This window comes from Delphinapterus leucas, chromosome 6 (genome assembly GCF_059928025.1).
Source record: "Delphinapterus leucas isolate spDelLeu-1000000601 "Yukka" chromosome 6, BTC_Dleu_Yukka2, whole genome shotgun sequence".
Classification (NCBI taxonomy): domain Eukaryota; kingdom Metazoa; phylum Chordata; class Mammalia; order Artiodactyla; family Monodontidae; genus Delphinapterus; species Delphinapterus leucas.
Window position 1 is genome coordinate 60617813 of NC_143134.1, and position 23238 is coordinate 60641050.

The window sequence follows — 23238 nt, forward strand, 5'->3', positions numbered from 1 at the left end:
TCCCCTCGCCTCCTTGGAGCAGTTTCTCAGTTATCTGAAATGCTGTCTCCTGGGCTGCAGTCCTCATTTTGCCCCAAATCAAACTTAACTCGCCACTTTTACGTTGTGCATTTTTTTAAGTCAGTACCCTCCCTCCCTCCCTCCCTCCCTCCCTCCCTCCCTTCCTTCCTTCCTTCCTTTCTTCCTTTCTTCCTTTCTCTCTCCCCCTCTCTCCCTCCCTCCCTCCCTCTCTCCCTCTCTCCCTTCCTTCCTTCCTCTCTCTCTCTCTCTTTCTCATCTCTAGTTTATTAGAATAATATCCTAGAACTCTGGTGGATTTTTTCCATTACTAAGAGAGGCATTCTCTTAAATTTTTATTATTCATCTAAGTGGAAAAAAATAGATTTTTTTACATTAAAAATTTAAAGATTAAAAATTAAAAGATTCTTTTTTAATTAAAAATTTCCACCAGCTTTATTGAGATGTAGTTAACCTATAAGATTGTGTTTCAGGTGTATAAACTGGCGATTTGATATATGCATATATTGTGAAATGATTACCATAGTAAGGTTAGTTAACACATCCATCACCTCACATAGTTATAATTTTTTGTGTGTGTGATGAGAATTTTGAAGATCTACCCTCTTAACTACTTTCAAATATGTAATGTAGTATTGTTAACTCTGGTTACCACGTTGTACAGAATGCTTTATTTACAGAACCCTCTGCATATGACAAAATGGAGAGATGTTCCTCAAGTGAAGATGATTTCTTACTGGATATAACTTAGTGTTTCTTGTTTTGAGGTGGGGATGGGGGTATTACTTGTTTAAGTGTAAATATTATCCTTGTCTCCTTTTAAAAGGAGAACTGGCTTTCCGAGTTATCCTTTCTGAAGCCCACTCAGTATCTCAGTGTCTGCTGTGAGCCCTGCTCTGGGTTGAGGTTTGTGAGGAAGGGGTTGGATGCACAGAAGCTCCGAGGAGCATGCTCTCTGCATTCCCCCTTCCTGGTACAGGTCAGCCCAGGTGGGGTTAACGGATGGCAGAGGGACCATGAGCTGGTGTCTGGCACAGGTAACAGGTCATCACTACCAGATCTGTATTCCTGGAGAGTATTCGTCTCTCCCCTTCTCCACAACCCCTCACATGTGGGACACTGAGCTGTGATTCAAAATGACAAAGTCTTCTGATATTGTTCCAATCACTAATTTCTGGAGAGTGAGGAGTAAGAAAGAATTGCCCTTGACTGTGCCTTCCTCACAGAGTATGGTATTAATATAGATCAATAGGTCAGGGATCCCACATTCTAAACTCACTTCTGCCACTACTTATAATGTTGTTTCTTCTTTTTCGTATTTACACATTTTTTTTTTCCTTTCCTGCCTAAGTGCAGAATCAGTATGTTGTATACATTGTTCAGTATTAATGGTCACACGAGGGAAAAGCTCTGTAACCCTCTTTCGTCATTTCTGTGTCCTATCTGTAAATGAGGTGATGTGATCAGTGCTTTGATGGTCCAGGCTCAGTTCATTCATTCATTAGGCAACATGTAGCTGTTGAGCAACAGCTCTGTGCCAAGCCCTGGCGGTTTCTCTGTAAACGTGATAAATGAGAACCTGCCCTAATGGAGATAGATTGTAACCAAGGAAACAAATAAGATGATTAGAGACTATGATAAGTATTATGAATGAAAGAAATCAGGTGATGGGAAACTATAAGTAAGCTGCTATTAGTAATTTTAATTAGGGTTATCAGAGATGGTCTCTTTGAGGAGGTGGCTTTCTGAACTGCAAATGGAAGGATGAGAATGAGTCAGTCATAGGAAGAGTTGAGTGAAGAACATTCTAGGAAAGAGAGACAATGCAGAGAGGTGTGGGATGAATTTGGCTTGTGCACGGACCAGAAAGACAGACCTTTGGCTGAAGTGGAGTGAGTCTGGTGGGTGGAGAGGTGGACAGAGGCTGGCAGGGTCATTTAGGGCTTTGTAGATCATGGGAAGGAATTTGGGTTTATTCTAAGTGCAATGGAAAGCTTTTAAAGAGGTCTAAAGCAGTGGAATGGTATGAGCTTATTAAAAGAAGGGAAAGGAAAGAATAACTACGGCTGTTGTGTGAAGAACTGAATGGCAGATGTCAGGCTTGGGAGTAGGGAGACCAGTGAGGTCCTGGTGCTTGGCTGTGGAGAAGGTGGTAGGGATGTGAGAGAAGGAGGCCTTGAAGGTTTGACTAGGTTATGGTGGGTCCCAAATACCTGGATGAGGAGCTTGGATTTGATTTTTGCAGCTGTGAGGGAGCTTCGTGTGTGAGTGTGAGTTTGTGAGTGAGTGAGTGTATGTGTGTTTGTGTATGACTGTGAGTTTAGGGGTGAGACTGAGTGTATGAGCCAGTGTGTATGAGCGTGGGGTGCATGTGTGGATTTGTGAGCAGATGTGAGTGTGTGTGTTATGTGTGTATGTGTGTGTGTTTGGGTTTTTCTCCTGTTGCAGATTTTGAACAGGCCAGTGGCATGATGGAAAGGGCTGCCCTGTATGCTACAGATAAAGGCTGCTGACAGGGAGACTTGCTGGGCGGGTAGTGGAGTTAGACGTGACACGAAGGCCCAGACGTGCTAACGTGGCCAGCCATGGAGAAAGAGACGACTGAATCGGGCAGGTCCTGTTCTTTGTTTTATTCTGCTTCTGGGTTGGATGAGACTGAGGAGTGAAGACCCCACTGAAGGAGTCACATTCTCTTCAGATTCGCCCAGTCTGATTGCTGGCTGAGTAGCTTACTCGTCTTATTAGTGACAAAGCCAACCCTAAATTAAACCTCACTTAAATTCATGTGTTGGTTTCTCTGAAAAGAATTCCATTAGTAAGAGTTAAGTGGAATGGTTCTACTGCAGCCCACCCAAACTGTCCCCACTCTGCCTTGAGAGGTGCGCGTGCACACACACACACGCACGCAGGGAGTACACGCACACGTAGGGAGTACACACACACACGGGGAGTACACACACACACACGGGGAGCACACACACATGCACACACATTGGGAGTACACACACACGGTGTGTACACATACACACACGGGGAGTACACACACACACGGGGAGTACACAATACGGGGAGTACACACACACACACGGGGAGTACACACACATTGGGAGTACACACACACGGTGTGTACACACACACACATGGGGAGTACACACACACATGGGGAGTACACACACACGGGGAGTACACACACACACGCACACACACACACATTCTCTTTTATATTTAAATTTCTTGATTCTTGAGAAACTCATTGTGTTTTTTGTTCCCCCCCAGGATATCTTTGAAGATGCCTTGGAAACCCTCTCTGTGTAAGTAGTAACATAATAAAAAAGTATGTAGTAGAGAAAAATTGACGGTTTTCTTATAAGAAATGTAAATATTTCTTCTCATTTTTTTGAATTTTTTGAGTGTAGTGGCTATTGTTGGAAAAATTCACTTCTCCGTAATTTAACAGTTAGGATGTGATTAAGCTTAAGAAAGGATCTGTCTAAAGTTACTATCAAATATGTTTTTGAGTCTTATTTCTTGTAACCTTAATTAAACTAAAATGAAAGAAAAAATGTTTTCCAACAAATTAAATTTTATTTGTTTATAGCTAACCCTTTTACATCTTGCCCATATTTATTTACATGGTTAGCCTCATATTGTAGATTTTTGCTTTTGGTTTGCCCTTAGTTTTATTATAAGCGTTTCCTTTAAGCCTACATAATTTTTGTAATGATTTTAAATGACATCATATTAGATCAAATGGAACATTGCAATTTACTTATTCATTTCTCCTTTGTTAGACATTTAGTTTTTCACTGGTTTAAAAACTTAAAACTAAGTAGTGAACATTTTAATGTGTATAGCTTTATCATATTTTTGAATATCTCCAAAAGGTTAACTTCACCCATGTAGAATTATTGGATTAAAAGGGATGAATATTTTTATTCTTAATGTGATATTTCTCAAGTTGCCTTTCTGTGTTAGTTAGCTCAGGCTGCCATAATAAAATACCATAGACTGGGTGGCTTAAACAACAGAGATTTATTTTCTCACAGTTCTGGAGTCAGAGATCAGGGTGCCAGTGTGGTCAGGTTCTGGTGAGAGCTCTCTTCCTGATTTACAGATGGTCACCTTCTCGTTGTGTCTTCACATGGCAGAGGGAGAGAGAGCGAGAGAGCAAGATTTCTGGGGTCTCCTCCTATAAGGGCATTAGTCATGAGGGCGCCCCTCTCAGGACCTGATCTAAACCTGATTATCTCCCAAAGTCCTCATCTCCAAATACCATCACACTGGGGATCAGGGCTTCAACATGTGAAACTTGGGGGGACGCTATTCAGTCCACAGCACTTTCAAAAGAGTTTCACCAGTTTGCACGGCTGTGAACTGCGTATAAGTGAAGTGGTTTAAAATGTAGCATTATCATCCCTAGGTATTATTTGAAACCATTTTGCTGCTTAAATGATACCTAATTGTTTTGTCTTAACATTTTTTTCTGGGAGTTCCCTAGTGGCCTGGTGGTTAGGATTCTAGGCTTTCATTGACGTGGCCTGGGTTCAATCCCTGGTCAGGGAACTGAGATCCTACAAGCCATGTGGTGCACACAACCCCCCAATTTTTTTTCTTATAATCACTGTTTAGTCCGTAGCATTTCCTTTTGTATGAACTCTAGTCTTCTTTTGCCTATTTAACTTTTTTCTCAATGTTTCTTTTACATACTTATGAACTTTAAAATATATATACACCTTCATATTTTGTCCTATTTGCTACAGATACTTTCCCTTAATTGCTATTTTTATGTTAGAGTTGCAAATTTTTATATTGTCCAAAAGTTTTAGTGTTTATGTCATTGAATGTGTATGTGAATAAAAAACTTAATTGTGATTAGGATTTTAAAAAATAACCTTTCTACTGTGCAACAGTTTCAGATTTACAGAATTATTATGAAGATAGTATGGAGAGTCCTCTATATCCCACACTTGTTTTCCCTATGATTAATTTCTTACATTAGAATGATATATTTGTCACAATTAATAATCTAATACAGATACATTGTTATAACTAAAGTCCATACTTGATTCAGATTTCTTTAGTTTTTATGGAGTATCCTTTTTCTGTCCCAGGATCCCATTCAGGACACCACAGTACAATCATTCGTCCTGTCTCCTTAGGCTATGCTTGATTGTGACAGTTTCTCAGAGTTTCCTTGGTTTTGAGTACTGGTCATTTGTTTTGTGGAATGTCCCTCAGCTGGGATTTGTCTGTTTTTTTTTCCTCATGATTAGACTGAGGTCATGTGTTTTTGGGAGGAAGATCACAGACCTAAAGTATCATTCTCATCACATTATATCAAAGATACATGTTATCAACCTGGTTTACTCCTGTTGATGCTGAACTTCGTCACTTGGCTTGAGATAGTGTTTGTCAGATCTTGCCACTGTAAAGTTTTACTCTTTTTCCCCCCCTTCCCTTTTCATACTGTACTCTTTGAAAGATAATCTACTTGTGTAATTTAAAAAATGACTTTAAAGGTGAGTGCATTATTTGCCATCCAGAAATCTTACCCAGCTCTGCTGTGGCTTCTCCGCTCTGAGCGTTGGCAGGAATTGAGCTTGGGCGGCCTGGTAGACTGAAGTTGAGGAGGTAGAAAAGGATCTGACTGTGGGGCGGTGACTGGAATTCACCAGTGGAAGCGCTGCTGTTCCCAGTGAGAAGCTAGAACACTCGACACACACCAGAGAGGGGTTCAGGTCTTGGAGATGAAGACAGGTCAGACTGATGTAATTGACATGACCGATGGGTGGCACACATTAAAATTTGTGTTTCTTTGAGCTTTCAGTGGCTGCATTAGACTGGCAGTGGCTTTACCTTTGGGTCTGAAAGGCATTGTCAGCAATTTCTAACACCTATTAGTTTTTATTTTGTTTATTTATTTTACAGCAGGTTCTTATTAGTTATCTATTTTATACATATTAGTGTATATATGTCAATCCCAATCGACACCTATTAGTTAAAAAAAAAATCAAATTATAGGGAAACAAAAACCTTCTGAACTTGACTTGCGATTTCTGGTTTTCCAAGTAAGGAGCTTGAAGTTGCCACTTTGTCCTCACAACAAGTAAAGAGGTAAACAGACTTGGAAATTCTACAACTCATTTTGCATCCATAAGAAAGGAGAGGATACACAGAAGATCACTGCTCCCAGGCCTGGAGGGACAGAAGGGCAAATACAGGGAGTCATGGTGTACAGAGTTGAAGCCAGGGCAGGGGTGGGAAAACGTCACCTGTGATCGATGAATTGCTGGGGGCTCAGTGTGAATAACTCTGGGAGTTGAGAACCATAAGGAGACCCACTCATATGGAGCCCCTCCACCCACAATGTGAAATTTGCCTCCAGAAGCTGTACCAGATTTATACAGTAAATAGAGGAGAAAAATCCCTTTGGGCTTCCAGCAGGGTGAGAAGAAAAAGAACCATTCTGAAATACATCAGAGTTTACTGTTCTTAACAAGGCCTGCCCTCAGGGGAGAGTAGTTAACCAGAACTTAACTGACCCAGGGGAGCTCTAGCCCACTCTGGCCATCCTGTCCCATCTAAGAGAGAAGAAAAACTGAGAAACACTTGAGAAGTTCCCAGTCCAGAGGCACAGGCTCCCTAAAAGACTGAGACCTCATCACAGGTCGATAGAATGCTTCCCCTCCGCCACGCCTCACCACCACATGACCACAGGCCTATTTATAACAGTTCCTTTTATCATGTACATCATGTTTAACTATCAAGAAAGATTACAAGGCAGACCAGTAGGCAAAAAACACAGGTTGAAGAGACAGAGTAAGCGTCAGAACCAGACGTGGCAGGGATATGGGAATTTAAAAGAGCTATGGTTAATATGCAATGGGCTCTATGGGAGAAGTAGAGAGACTGTAGGAATAGCTGGGTAATGTAAGCAGAAAGATGGAAACCATAAGAAAGAACCAAAAAGAAATGCTAGAGATCAAAACACTCTAACAGAAATGAAAAATACCTCTGATGGACTTATTAGACTGGACATGGCTGAGGAAAGACTCTCTGAGCTAGAGGCTGTAGAAATAGAATCCCGAATAGAGTGGAATAGGATCCTCAAAAACTGAAAAGCAAAGAGAACAAAGAGTGAATAAAACAGAACAGAATATCCAAGGACTGTGGGGCAACTACAGCAGGTGTAACGTATGCATAATCGGAACATCAGAAGGAGAATAAAGAAAAGAACAGAAGAAATATTTGAAACAATAATGTCTGAGAATTTCCACAATTAATGTTAGACACCAAACCACAGATCCAGGAAGCTCAGAGAACACCAAATAGGATGATTGTCAAAAAATGACCTCTAGGTACATTATTTGTAAACTGCAGAGAATCAAAGATAAAGAAAAAATCTTGAAAGAAAAAATACACCTTACCTATAGAGGAGCAAAGGTAAGTATTACATCCAGCTTCTCCTCAGAAACCAGGCAAGCAGAAGAAAGTAGAGTGAAATGTTTGTGTTGAGAGAATAAAACCATCAACTTAGAATTCTGTATTCTCTGAAATTATCTTCAAAAGTAAAGGAGAAATAAAGACTTTCTCAGGTGAACAAAAACTGAAGCAATTTGTTGCCCATAGATCTGCCTTGTAAGAAATATTAGAAGAAATTCTATAGAGAGAGGAAAAATAAATATGGGTCAGAACCTGAGATCTACTTAAGGAAAAGAAGAACATCAAAGAAGGAATAAGTCAAAGTAAAATAAAACATTTTTTCATATTCTTAATTGATCTAACAGATAACAGTTTGTTGAAAATGATACCAACAGTGTATTTGGTTATATATGCTTATGTTTATATCTTATGTATATACACATGCTTATTTATGCTTACATATAAGTGAGATGAATGACAACAATGATACAGGGATGGGAGGGAGGAATTAGGATTATTTTGTTATTATAAGGTACTCATACTACCTGTGAAATGGTATAGTGTACTTTAATGTAGACTTGGATTAGTTGTAAATCTGTACTGCAAACTCTAGGGCAACCACCAAAAAAAAGTAAAAACAGAAGTAAAGCTGATGTGCTAAGAAAGGAGAGAAAATAGAGCATATAAAATGCTCAATTAAAACAATATAAGGCAGAAAAAGAGTAGAAGACAAGAATAGGAACAAAGAACAAGGGCAACAAATAAAAAACAGTAATGAATATGGTAGATATTAATCCAACTATATCAATATTCACTTTGAATGTCAGTGGTGTAAATTTACCAATTAAAAGACATTGTCAGAGTAGATCAAAAAACATGGTCCAACTGTATGTTGTCTACAAGAAACCCACTTTAAATAAAAGACACATAAAGAGTAAAAGTAAATGGACGGAGAAAAATATACCATGCTAACACTAATCAGAAGAAAGCAGGAGTAGCTATACTAATTTTGGACAGAGAGACTTCAAAGTAAGGAAAGTTATCGGGGATAAAGGAAGGCATTACATAATTGACAGAGAGGACAGTTCTCCAAGAAAACATAACAGTTCTCAATGTGTAGGTACCTAACAACAGAGCATCAAACTACAAGAGGCACAAACTATATACAAGGAGAAATAGATGATTTTGTTACCGTAGTTGGTGACTTCAACTGCCTTCTCTCAGAAATAGATCCAGCCGGGAGAAAATCAGTAAGGCCATAGATGAACTAAAAAAAAGAAAATCCTGAACTTAACCCAACTGAAGTTAATTTAGATCCCTATCTCATGTCAACCCTAAAATTGCTAGCCCAGTAGTCCAACGCCATTTGCTAAGTCTGTGAGTAAAAGAAAATTTATGTTTGATGCCTACTTTATCAAATAATACACTCATTAAAATGATAATGCTGTGTTTCTGGGCTTTCTGTTTTGTTCCTTTGACCTATATGTCTGTGTTTGCACAAAAACTGCTCTATCTGCTTTAGATGTTTCGATTTTAGTATGACTGGTTCTCAGAAGAATAGCATCCAAAAGTGACCCGTGTGATCGAGATGTTTTTGATTCATGACTATCAGAAACCCGTTGTGAACTCTTAAAATGTGGAATTCTTGGAGGCTTTGTATGTCTTAGCGTCTTTTATCCTACTGTCAACCATATTACAGTTTTCTTCTCATCTTGAAAACAATAGTTTTTTAATGCTATCTCACTTTCTTGTTATCTAACATTTTCTTTTCCATTCATTGCCTCTTTCAGCCTGTCTTCAGCTGCATTTATCTGCTGTTGCCAGCATTTTTTTTACTTCCAAATTTAACTTCCCTGTCCTGCTCAGTTTACCAAGCCCAAAGGTTTACCCATTCTAGAACTTGCCTTGTTCTTTTAGTTTTCTGATGTGCATTATTTCTTGTGACACCTAAGACTGTTTCTTAAACAGTTTTGTGTTTCCTTTTCAATGTTGCCAAAATGTCCCTGGTACTTGCTTCTCTCACCTTAGTTGTAGCAACACATAATAGTAATGCTTTACCTAACTGAGAACCTTACCTCTTTGAAATAGAGCCCAAAGCCAGAAAGGGTAGCCAAAGTAGGTATTAGAGCCCATGCTCTAAAAATCTTGCCCTTTACTTGTAGTAGAGGATTCCATCCAGAGTCTATTTACAATGAATGTAAGTAGGCTTAATGCTTTTTGTCATAGTTTTGCCAGAGTTCTAAGAGGTATGGTGAGAGGATGGTTTTATTTATTTATTTTTATTTTAAAATTTTTTATATCTTTATTGGAGTATAATTGCTTTACAATGTTGTGTTAGTTTCTGCTGTACAACAAAGTGAATTAGCTATACGTATACATATATCCCCATATCCCCTCCCTCTTGAGCCTCCCTCCCACCCTCTCTATCCCACCCCTCTAGGTGGTCACAAAGTCCCTGTGCTATGCGGCTGCTTCCCACTAGCCATCCATTTTACATTTGGTAGAGTATATATGTCAATGCTACTCTCTCACTTCATCCCAGCTTCCCCTTCCTGAGGAGGTGGTTTTAGAAGCCAGTTTGTTGATAGTAGCAAAAAATGGCAGGGAAAGAAGAAAGTAAATATGACATACAGCCATAGAACTCCAAAGCACAGCAGTGTGGTTTTACCTAGCTTAGGTGCACACAACAAGATGTACCTTTCTGGTGAGTCAAGCCCTTGGACTTGACAGGTGAACTTGAGCACCAGTCTCAGTTGCCATTTACTGCCTGGGAGATCTGGGACAGTTTCTTTCTTTCTCTTTTTAAAAAAAAATTTTTTTTTGGCTGCTTTTGGGTCTTCATTGCTGTGCGCGGGTTTTCTCTAGTTGCGGCGAGCGGGGGCTACTCTTTGTTGCGGTGCACGGGCTTCTTGTTGCGGTGGCTTCTCTTGTTGCAGAGCACGGGCTCTAGGCATGCGGGCTTCAGTAGTTGCAGCACGCAGGCTCAGTAGTTGTGGTAGGTGGGCCCTAGAGCACGTGGGCTTCAGTAGTTGCGGTGCGTGGGCTCAGCAGTTGTGGTGTGCAGGCTCTAGGGTGCGTGGGCTTCAGTAGTTGTGGCACGCAGGATCAGTAGTTGTGGTTCGTGGGCTCTAGAGCGCAGGCTCAGTAGTTGTGGCACACGGGCTTAGTTGCTCCACGTCATGTTGGATCTTCCCAGACCAGGTATCGAACCCATGTCCCCTGCATTGGCAGGAGGATTGTTTTTTTTTTTTAATTTTTTAATTTATTAAAAAATTTTTTTAACATCTTTATTGGAGTATAATTGCTTTACAATGGTGTGTTACTTTCTGCTGTATAACAAAGTGAATTAGCTATATGCATACGTATATCCCCATATCCCCTCCCTCTTGCGTCTCCCTCCCACCCTCCCTATCTCACCCCTCTAGGTGCTCGAAAAGCACCGAGCTGATCTCCCTGTGCCATGCAGCTGCTTCCCACTAGCTATCTGTTTTACATTTGGTAGTGCGTATATGTCCATGCCACTCTTGCACTTTGTCCCAGCTTACCCTTCCCCCTCCCCGTGTCCTCAAGTCCATTCTCTACGTCTGCATCTTTATTCCTGTCCATCAGGAGGATTGTTAACCACTGTGCCACCAGGGAAGTCCCTCTGGGACAGTTTCTAAGTCTCAGTTGCTTCATCCTCTCACAGATTTATTGGGAAGATAAAATGAAATTTAATTTCAATGTGATAATGGGTATAAACACGTAGTAGGTGCTCAGTAAATATCGGTAGTATACTACTCCCCCACCTTGGATGCTGTTAATCTCCACTGAGAAAGGCATGTTCATATTGCTGTCTCTGAGACATTGGAAAAAGTTTAAATTATATCTAGTATATTCTATTTAAGAGGGTAGAGACTTGTGTCACATATGTTAAGAAAATTCCAAAATGACTAAAATTGTTTTCAAACAGCATTTGAAAGTTAGTAGGATGTGCTTCATTCACAGGGAAAGCTCTCTTCGATGTTTCTCTTTATTCCATAACATAGAGTGTGATGTTACTGTACTATGTCTCCTGTATTACTGACCCTTTCTGAAATTAAAAATATTACTGAAGTAATCTGTTATTCAAGATTTTTCTTTTAAAATATTATGTGTGTTTTCTCTCTGATTACAAGTATATGTTAATTGTAAAAAAAAATTCTTCAGTTGTTTTTTATGTGAACTTTTATTTTGTCCTAATTTCAGCGTTTGCCAAAATTTCTCTCTCGTTCCCTCTTATTAAATTTACGATGCCACGACATTCCTCTTGTGATACATTAGCTGCTGAAATCAGTAGAGTTCTTTTTCCATATGCTGATTGAACCGCATATTTTGGTTTTATATTTTGGTTTTATGTGCAGGTAGCAACGCTTCCACCTCTCTGTAGCAGGATGTGGTCCTCTTGCCAACCTGGTGATTAATTTCTTCCTGTGAATACTTTCTCCTGAATTTCTAATGAAATGCAAGTGAACAGATGAGGGAGACCTTAAAGTATTTCCACAAAAGAAAATTATCTCCTACTCTCCTTTTCTGCTTAACGAATTCACCACCACAGATGTAGGTTTTCCTAGTTCTGGATCTTTGTGGTAACAATTGTGTTATTTTAAGTGATTAACTATTTGGGGAAGTTGCTAGATTTACAAGCTGGTAGATCGTACAAACATCTCTAACATTTAGAACTGGAGGGAAAATTAGAGATTTTTTTTTTTTACACAGACCTCTCACTGCTGTGGCCCCTTCCGGACGCGCAGCCTCAGCGGCCATGGCTCACGGGCCCAGCCGCTCCGCGGCACATGGGATCTTCCCGGAACAGGGCACGAACCCGTGTCCCCTGCATCGGCAGGCGGACTCTCAACCACTGCGCCACCAGGGAAGCCCAGAGATTTTTTTTTTTTATAAAACAGTTAGTGGGACATTGAACATGTCCTTTCTAAAAATTAAAAAATTGTTTATGAAGTTTCTGACTTGTTTAGCATAGGAGGTAATCTCTCAGGGAGGAACCGTACATTAGACCCATCTCATGGCCTATAGAAATTTGCTAGAAGATTAGCTCTGCCTTAGTCTCTGGCTCCCTGATTTAACAATTCCATACTGGTATGTGCTTCTTGGTGCTCTGATGACTGGGTATCCTTCTTGCCCACTGTTTGTACACAACTACCGTATCTGAAAATGTAGTGGTGGGTATCAAGTCTGTTCATGAATTAAGTGATATGACATGTGAAGAATAAATAAAATGTTCCAGGGTTTCCAAAGAGCTGTTTCTGGTTGGGAGATCGGAGTGGCTGGCATTGGTTTTGGGTTTTGAGAGATACCAGGGTTGCTTGGGACACCTGTGGACACAAGAGATTTTGGGTCACCATGGATTCCTGGCTTCCACTTAATGAGAAGAGTAGACTAACTGCTTGGAATCAAGTGAATTGGTAGTGTTTTCAATTAACCTCTTTCTCATCAAAACCACAGTGGGCCATGGCACAAAAATCTAATTAACTGGGGGGCCTGGTCGGGTACTACTTAATCAAGATTTTCTTTTTATGATAGTTTAGAGAAGTCAGAGGAGACATCAAATTTATGTGCAAAGACTGTTAGAGCAGATTCAGGTTAAAGATGTTTTCAGCAGTGATCTCTTAATATTCCATAGTACCTTATTAAAAATTTTGAATTTATCCTTATATAGAAATTCATAGGTGTTTAATCAAGTCCTGAGGCAATGGGATGTGTGTGTTCACGTACAGGAACTACGGTGAATTTGTTCTTACGTCTAGAAGTTGAAAGAGGCAGACGTTTTTAGTCAGGCGATAAGAAGCTTACAGTAGAATTAAAAATATTTTGTAGTGTAGCTTTTCTCATGGATTTCGTCCTTCTTCACACCTCCTCTTTTGAACTACAAACTGTAGATTAGAATGAGGTAAAGCTTTTAAGGCAACTCCGCCCCTGCCCCCCATCAGTTTAGATCAGTTAATTATGGTGCAATAATTTTGTCTGTTTTAAGGTTATCTAGGGTGATATTCGGTGAATGACAGTTGAAAAACATCTAGTTAATATTTTTCTTCATAGTAGTTAAATTATAACTGGTAACTACAGGCAGAGTTAGATTAATTTTCATATTTATGTGATCTTTTCCTTGACCCAGCTTCTCTGTCTAGGTAATCCAAATGTTGCTCAGGTCTGGAGGGGCACCTCTCTGCCCCGACCTCAACCTGATTTTTCTTAACCAGGTTGGCATTTAATTATTTCATTGGATCTAAGATGCCGCTGACATTGTATATACCACTGAGGAAGGAGAAAAACACAATGGAGAATTTTACAGGTGACTTTGCCTAAGGGAAGGGAAAAATAAAACTGTCATGCAGGAAGACACAGTAAGGAAATGTGTGTATTTCAATCTTGGTACTAGGTAGGGAGGGGAAAAAAACTTCTCTTGAGATTCTCTGCCCTGGGAACTTTAAAAAAATAGCTCTATCATATTATGAATTTATATCCCATAAAATCCCTGTTTTAAATTTACAATTCATTGGAGTTTATTATATTTACAGAATTGTACAACCATCATTACAATCTAATTTTAAAAAATTGGTCACCCAAAAAAGAAACCCTGCACCCCTTTACAGTCATTCTCCTTTCCCACTCCTATCCCTAGGCAACCACTAATCTAATTTCTGCTTCTAGATTTGTCTGTATAGACATTTCATAAAAATAGGATTATTCAATATATGTTCTTTTGTGTCTGGCTTTTGAGGTTTATCCATGTTGTGGTATGTGTCAGTATTTCATTCTTTTTTAGGGCTGAATAATACTCAACTGTGTGGATATACCACATTTTGTTTATCCATTCATAAGTTAATAGACAATCAGGTTTTCTCCAGTTTTTGACTGTTGTGAATAATGCTGCTATAAACAACTGTGCACAATTCTTTCTGTGGACACATGTTTGTAATTCTCTGGCATATATACCTAGGAGTGGAACTGATGGGCTGTATGGGAATCCTGTGTTTAACTTTTTAGCACTCTCAGAATTTCAATCACAAGCTGGTTTGTGGTCTGAATATTAGGTACCAGTGTGGCCCAAACAGCTTCAAGCAGGTAATTTAATTTTCAGTGGATCAGCTTGGTTCTGCCTTCAGGTAACTGGCAGAAGCAAGTGTGGATCCTTTCCCTAAGAATTTAACTTTGATCTAGGGCAGTCAAAGTTGCTCTTGATTTTAAGATACATCTGGGTTTTGGGGATATTACATGATGAAAAATCTGTGTTACAGAGTCCATGGAATACAGTGAATGGAAATAAATTTCGCTAAAAAGCCCAGAGTGAGCAGCATCTCAAGCGTCTTTTCCCTGTATTGAATTGCTTTTCTGTGTATTTTCTTTTGTACTGTTAGGTCTTCTTTAATGGTCAGCTATTGTATTGGAACCTTCCACAATAAGTAGTTCTTTATACAAGCTTATGGGGAGGGGGAGGGAGTGTATGCACATTTTAAGTTAAGGTATGTATATTCTATGAATGCTTCCTTTCACTCTAAGGAGGAGTGACAGTATTTCCTAAGCTCAAAGGAAAGCTTCTTAGTGACCCTTTGGTCCAGTTGTCTCATTTGACCAAGGAGGCCCAGGGGAGGTGGAAGACTTGGTGGTGGTGGTGGCAAAATGAATGGAAAATGACTCGTAAACCCTTATGGACAGGGCCTTTGTCATTGTGGTTCCCTTTTCTGCAGGCTCAGGAGCCTCTCTGACCATCACTCAACCCCAGGTAGCAACACCCAAGTTGTGCCTGCAAGTCAGAGAAGCCCTGCTCCCAGTACTGACTTCCTTACCTCCTCCAAGAGTGGCCTGGGCATGACTACTACTCTGTCCGGGACTACCTTAACAGTTGTAATGGGAAATAGGTCCAATCCTTACCTATTTGATCACTCACTTGGATGTTTCACAAATGCCTTAATTAAAAATAAATAAATAAATAAATAATTTATTTATTTATTTTGGCTGAACTGGGTTATAGTTGTGGCATGAGGGATCTTTGTTGCGGCATGCATGCGGGACCTAGTTCCCCGACCAGGGATCGAATCCAGGCCCCTGCATTGGGAGCGTGGAGTCTTACCACTGGACCACCAGGGAAGTCCCCGCCCCCAAATGCCTTAATTTCTGTGTTTCAAAGTGAACTCTTGATGGCCGCCTCCCTCATCCCTCTGAAACCTTTTCCTCTCCCAGGCTTCTCCATCTTTGTAAATGTCTCCACCCACTTGCTCAAGCCAGGTGCCTGGTGGACATCTTTGATTCCTTCCCTTTTCTTTAACTTCCCTACTACCAAGTCTGATGATTTCTACCTCCAACGTTTATTTCCCATCTGTTTACTTCTCTCTCTCTCTCCTCTCTATTACATTAGCTCGAGGTACTGTCAGGTTTTGCCTGGATTACTTTAAGAGCCCCCAATGTGTTTTCGTGCTTCCTTTGTTCTCTATTCTTCCACCCTCCCAACTGCATCCTACTTGTTCTCCACACAACAGCCGAAGTTACCTTATTTTAAAATTTTAATATGAAAAATTTCAAACATATATAAAAAGTAAAGAGGATAGTAAACTGAGCTCTTGTATACTCACCACTTACCTTCAACAGCTGTTAACTCAAGGCCGATCGTTTCTCATCTATAATCCACCCCAAGGTTATTTGGAATCATATCCTAGACAGTATACTTTATTTCTACCTCTAAATATTTCAGTATGTGCTTCCTGAAAACAAAGACGTGCTCTTATAGGTAATTACCGTTCAGATAACAAGGCCAGGAAATTGCACTGAAACAGAACTATTATCTAATCTATAAGCCTTTTATGGCATCACTGTATCTGTATTTTAGTATGCGTATAAAAGATAGGCCTCTTTTTAAAAACATCACAAGGCTGTTGTCACACCTAAAAAAATTAACAACATTCATCAAATATCCTGTCAGTGTTCAAATTTCCCAGTTGTCTCATAATTTATTAACAACAGGTTTGTTTGATTCAGGACAGAGTGATCCTTTTAGAAATTCAGTTGGATGATGTCACTGTCTTGCTTAGAATCTGTGCATGAGTTTGCATGTCTCTGAGGAGGAAGACTCCAATCTACCTCAGCCCGCAAGGCTTGAGGTCAAGGTCAGGTCCCCACATACTGCTTCCACTCACCCTCATTCTCTGCCCTCAGCCAGAAGCCTCTTCCAGCGTTTTGACTGAGCTAGACCTTTGCTGCCCTAGATTTGTGCATCTGGCCTCTCTGACCAGAGCAACTTCCTTCCACTCCTCCCAGAGCTTCTTCCTGGTCATCCTCAGCTCTCAGGTGCTATGTCCTCCCACTTTGCTTAATGACTCCACCTGAATAGGTTACTCCTTCCTCGTTCCTCTATCTTGGCATCCTGTTTGTTCCTCTCATACCCTTTCTTATTTTGTAGTTATTTTTTACTTGTTTTTTGACCGTCTGTTCCTTTGGACTCTTGAAGTTCCAGGAGGATGGGACTGTGCTCTTCTTTTTTTTTGCGGTGCGCGGGCCTCTCACTGTTGTGGCCTCTCCCGTTGCGGAGCGCAGGCTCCGGACGCGCAGGCTCAGCGGCCATGGCTCACGGGCCCAGCCGCTCCGTGACATGTGGGATCTTCCCGCACCGGGGCACGAACCCGCGTCCCCTGCATCGGCAGGCGGACCCTCAACCACTGCGCCACCAGGGAAGCCCCGGGCCTGTTCTCTTCTGCTCATCGTGGTGCACCCTGTACCCAAGCACGATGCTTGGCATATAGTAGATGCTCAATATGTATTTGTCGAATTAATAAATTTGGTGAATTAATGTACTAATCGGAAACTATAGATGTATATTAAAAGTAAACTGCAAGGATTTGCAGTGCATTAAAAAAAATCCAGCCATCATTTACTGAGAACTTAGCAAGTATAGGGCACAATGATATTGCTGTGATTGTTCAAAGGGAGAGTGAGTTAAAGGATGTTTTGGGATGTGTTTTTTTCTTCTTCTTTTTAATGATGACAGCTGGTTGTGTTAATCAACCCGTACATACATAATTAGGTAATGTCCAATTGTTTGGGCGTACTAAGCACTGTGCAGATTGTCAGTGACTCCTTTGCCTTTATTCACCTCTGGGCTGACTCACTTTCCATCTGAAGTTTATGTAAATGAGCTGTCATACTCTTAGGGGTTGTAGTGAGCTTCACTACCTTTTGTTAACTTTCTACCATTTTTTACCTGCCTTGTTTTCTGATATGTTTATCCATCCGGATAAAAATAGCAACCTGAAATGAGTAATAAAACACCACAAAAGCAGATACTTGGGAGCTTTGCCTTTTGAAATGTGTCAAACTTCTCCATTGGCTATGTTTTGAAAATTAATCAGTGTCTCTGGTTCTCCCTTTCTCCCCTTCTTCCTACCTTTCCCCTTTGTGTCATCATGCTTGTAGAACATTGTAGCTAGAACTCCTCAGAGACGAAGTGATGTTTGCATTAGGTACATTATTTATAAATAATGTATAGTTCAGTATCATGTATCATACACATTTAATAGTCTGAAGACTTAGCCACTAACAAATTTAAAGGACTCTGAAATTGCTTAACACTGAAGAGGTATTTGGAGATTTATACGTGATTTTTATTTTTGTGTAATTTCTGTGTTATTTGTTTTATGTTTATTGTCCAGAGTGAAAGTATTCAAGCCAGCAAGGAGTATTTTTTTTTATTACCTGTGAGCAGAATGATCTCAAAATGTGTTAAAGCTCCATGTAGCTCTGATAAAGTAGCATGTTTAAAGGTATAGGCACAGTTTTGGTCTCCCCTGTAGGCAATGCAATTATAAGCTTTTAATTTCTATTTGTTTTATCAGCAAAGAATGTTTTCTGTGAGGGCACCTTGACTTTGCTTTTATGCAAACTTCAAAGCGAGCAGCATAGTCTTTTCAAATCACTCTGGTTCCATGGTCACATCACCTTGTGCCTCTTGTGTCACATACCCTGCCGCTTCCCTCTTATAAGGACACTTGTGATTGCATTTAGGGCCCAAACCAAATAATCTAGGATAATCTTCCCATTTTAAGATTATTAACTTAATTACACTTGCAAGCCTCTTTTCTCATATAAGGTAACATTCATAGGTTCCAGGGGTTGAGACTTGGATATCTTTGGGGCCATTAGTTAGCCTAACCACAGGTAAAAATAACATGCCTGGTGGATACATATACAGTTTTAATTTCCTTCTTTGTTTCCAGTTCTCTGTAAGGACTTTATTATTTTAAAATCAGGAGATATCAGAGTACATTACCTGCTACTTTTATGATCAGATTAAATTGTGAGCCACATCACAGAAACAGTCCAGTTCTAATATGTGTAAGAGCCCTTAAGGCAAGACAAGAAAGTTGTCAAGTCACTGACCATCTCTAAGCCTACTTTATTTTTTTGAGTTTCATCAAAATCTATTCAAATATTCTTTATCTAATATTAATTTTAAATTGCAGTTTCCATCTACAATGGAGTGACATTATATGTATATTTCATTCACTTCACTAATTTAACTTTTGTGCATTTAACCCATTTGACCGAAAACTTCACAGAACTTGACTTTCCCTTATTTAGTGTTTTTAAAAAGTCAGTAAGATATAAAATCCAATTCTAACTTGGGAGCATCAGACTGCTCTTACGTTTTCCTTAAAACAAAAGAGGTAATTCATTTTATTCCTCATTTAACCCTCTTTGATAGTGGTGAATCCCTGGATTAGGTGAAAAATCATTAAAAGGCCCTGTGGATTTTATAAATCCAGGCTATTTGTATTTTTCTTGCTTGCTTCCCTAGGATAATCAAACAGTGATGGATTAGAATTAGGCTGCAGCAGAGATTGGGAAAAAAAAAAAAATCTCCCGGCATCCCTTCCTGCAGGAGCATCAGCTTCGGCAGTGAGTGTAGCTGCCACTTTAACTGACATGTCTTAAATTCTGCCCTGGGAAGCTCTGGGATGCTGTCAGCTGCCGGGCAACTTCTTTTCTTAAGCTCAGTAAATGAGAGTCTCACCGGAGACCAAGAAATAAAACAGAAATTGAGGATTTTTTTGCCTTTTAAATTGAGGATTGTCTCTTCTTTTCATTGGCTTTTAAAAAATCTGGTAGAAGAGAGGGCATCTTCACAGTGGGGCTATATTAATTCCTTCAAAGTTACAGCTGCTCTAAACCTGTGAGTATGTTGCATTTATTTAGCTGTTCCTGGGGGTCTGATTGCAGCATTCTCTTTGGACCTGTGAGGATTTAATTTAAGGAAAGCTATGCTGATTAAAAAAATTGGAGTGAAATTTCACTGGAGACCTGCAGTTTTTGTTAATTGACACTGACTTCATTAAAGCCTTCATGTCAAGCCTGCCAGGGCTCCCCCCGCCCCCCATATCTCTTTTTCTTAAGTTCCTGAGACTGAGTGCTGAAATTGGAGAAAATAGTGAATCTTGCTGAGAAGGATTCAGTCTTCCCCGGATGCTATGGCAGGTTTACTGCTGCTGCAAGGTGTGCATGGGGCTGCAGAACAATGGAAGGATGATGACGGCTCACTTTGTATTCACTGTGTTTGTCTTATGTCCTTTGTTGGCGTCGTTATGGCATTTTGTTTTGTTAGGGTGATTAAAACCTTAAAAATTAAGTACCGTGGCATGCTGGCAGAATAACGTCAGTAGTCATAGACTTCACCGCTGTCTGTGCTGTGTCGGGTTCAGCCAGTCTCTTTGTAGCAGATCACAGTAAATGGGAGTTACCCAAGAGTGACCTTTGCATGACCACCCTTTTCAAATTGTGCATTTGAGGCGGTGCCATTTTTTTTCTGGTGACGCAGACCCTTTAGTCTAAACATCTGTCCTTAGTCATTGTGTCCCCTTCGGAATACACTGGAGGGTAGAACTGTATCCTTGCTGAATATTTATTGAATCAATTTTGAACCTTTTGTAAAGAGAGAGGTTAAATTTTGGTTCCCTTGATAACCCCCATATGTTCTTGTTCGGTCTTTGTTACATGAAAGTCTTATTATTTTAGTGATCTGATTCAGATCATTTGGTTCCTGATCTCATTCCTTTATCTTAAAATCACATTAGCTAAAGCGATTTCTAAAAGTTAAGTTCAGAGATCAGTAATCAAAATACTTTTAAATACCAACTGTTAACAGTTGTCTTTGTAGATGCAGAATATATTATGTGAGTTCTTTTGGGTGTTAGTATTTTGATTGATTTCCTGCAGCATAAAAAATAAATCAAGGATTTTAAAAAAAGAAACTCTCTACCACCCAGAGATCAAACATCTGCTGTTTTTATTTTTAAACATTTTGTCATTCCTAAATGCAGCAACTTTGAATTCAATGAGGAAAGAGTCCTAAAAATGGGAAATTCTGCCTTACCTAGACTGGTAAAGAACTTATATTAATTCATTTCTTTCATTCATTCATTAACAAATGAACGTTTACATTTGTCACAAAGCTCTTGCCAGGCTTTGGGTACATGATGCTGAACAAGATATTATATCTGCCCTCGTGGAGCAGATACTATTAGCAGGTGAGGGGAACATTCAGAAACTACCTAATTATTTCATTATATGTGTTGTAATTTTTCAACTGTAAACGCATTGGTGCTTTGTAGCCAAATATTTATATTAAAGACATACAAATACTTGCAAATAATTCTGCCCCAGATCTTCTGGAGCCACAGATCCTTGGTATGCTTGACCTGGAAAGGGATTTTGAAAATAATTGAATTAGTTCAACAAACGTGTGATAGGCACTCTATTTAAAGTGCTGGTTTTTAGATCAGTAAATAAGGAATAAGCCCTGCTTTGGAGGAGGTCATAGTCTAGTCTATGGAGAGAGGGAGGGAAATTGGTTATGTTAGTATATTCTAGTATGTTATTCAGTAAATACTGAGTGTGTGCTGTAATGTTGGGCACTGCCATAGGCACTGTGCTGGGCACTGGGGGTGGGGTGGAGAGTAAGACAGAGATACCGTGCCCTCTGGAAGCTCTTAGGGGCTGTGGCAGAGAAATGGTAGGATGCCATGAGAATACACATGAGGGGGAAGGGGCCTCAGTACCATTTTACTGATCATCTGTGGTGGGCCAGCCATTAACTGGTACTCTCTGTGTGCATCAATCTTCCCTTCAATCCTACAAACTAGTTACTATCTCTGCTGTAACCAGCAAGTAAATGGAGATGCAGAGAGGTTAAGTAATTTGCTGAAGGTCACACAGGAAGTGAGTGGAGGAATTAGAACTCGATCCCAGATGTGACTTGACTTCACATCTCTGCCCCTTCCAGTGGTCCCCAAACCTGGCTGCTTATTAGAGTTATCTGAGCTCTGGAGGGAGAACTGTGTTTATTACAGGCGTCCCTGAGGACTATGGGCAGTGAGATTTAGGGACCATTCTTAGACTACCCCCTCAATTTACAGATTGGGGAGAGCGAAGATAGAGATCATACAGTAGTTAAAATGGGGCCAGTAGCTAGATTTCCTAGTCACCATTCACTCCATTGCAGTATCTGGAAAGATATAGACTAAGAAATCAAAACCAGAATCAAGAGCAAACAACAGGCTCAAACCAACCAACCAAATTAACAAAACAAAACAAAATAAAACAAAAACAAGATAGTAGCAATAAGAACCTGAACCTGTAAAGTGTTTGTCTGGTCTTGGCTCTGAAGAACCACCCCTGGTAGCCCAGACAGCCCCGATTCAGAGGTCTCCCTGTGCTACCAGATGGTTACTACTTGAGAGTGAACTAGGTAGGACTTTTTTTTTTTTTTTTTAAGAAAACAGAGCAGATATCTTGGCTTATTAATATTCATTCAGGCACTTCAGTTTATTCAAGAAACTGTTATTGGGATGTAATGGGATAAACTCTGTAGTATGGAGGAGGTCAGGGTTCTGTGGGAGCAAAGATGAGGGATGACCAACCTACACCTGGGTGATGGCAGGAGTTCAGAGAGATGCTGACCTTGTAGGGCTTTCTGGAGGAGGAGATGTCTGAATTGAGGCTGATATTGCTAGATACTAGTGGCAATCAGGTGTAGCAGCAGAGTTTAGTAGGGCAAAGACCCTGAGATATGAGAGACCATTGTAAGAGGAAAACTTTCTCCTCTGTCCTCTTAGGTTCATGCTTGGGGCCCTGCAAATTCAATGGATAAAAGACAGATTAGCAAGGGAAGAGAAAAACAAGTTTAATTGCATACGTACATACGAAAGTTCACAAAGAAATGTGCCTCAAGGAGGTGGTTAGAATTGGGGGCTTATTTACCATCTAAACAAAGAATGATGAAGTGTGGAGAAGAAGCTAAATAAAAGAGTTTGGGGGGCTTCTGGATGAGGGTAAGTTATGGGAAGATGATTAGAAAATGTATGTTAGAGAAGAATTGTTTAGTAAGTTTTTCATACAGCTAAGAGTCCTTTCAGGTGGTAAGAGTTATCTTTGGACTAGTTTTCTTCCCGGTGTGGGAGAGGGAGACATCATTGCAAAAGGAAATCGATACCCTGATTTTAGATAGAAAGGAGGAGAGCAGAGAGCTAATTGCCTTCACCTCAAAATAATCTTTACGTGAAAATGATATATTTTGGGGTGACATACTCTGATCCCCTTCACCATGGTCTCTTCAGGGTTTGCCAAGAAGCTTGAGAGGCCTGCAGTTCTAGTGAGGATAGTCTGGTTAGAGAAAGGCAGGTACCAAGGGTACCTTGCCAAGAAACTGTGGCAAGGGCCATGATGAGCCACTGAAGTGTCACTAAAGTATGAGTGGTGAAGTCGTCTCACTCCTGACTC

The 23238-nt window shown here is 40.1% G+C and overlaps 1 protein-coding gene across 6 annotated transcripts in view; it reads left to right on the forward strand.

Moving 5' to 3' along the window:
- TTC39B (tetratricopeptide repeat domain 39B) overlaps window positions 1–23238 on the forward strand; it is a 157316-nt gene that overhangs the window by 33823 nt on the left and 100255 nt on the right. For 2 of the 6 annotated variants that reach the window (XM_089913211.1, XM_089913208.1), the window contains exon 2: window positions 3295–3329. In XM_089913211.1, coding sequence (XP_089769337.1) covers window positions 3295–3329 — 35 coding nt within the window. Of the gene's footprint in view, window positions 1–267; window positions 3330–11822; window positions 12019–12777; window positions 13769–23238 lie in introns of those variants that run through there. The other 4 variants (XM_089913210.1, XM_089913212.1, XM_089913209.1 and 1 more) reach the window with 4 other exon arrangements.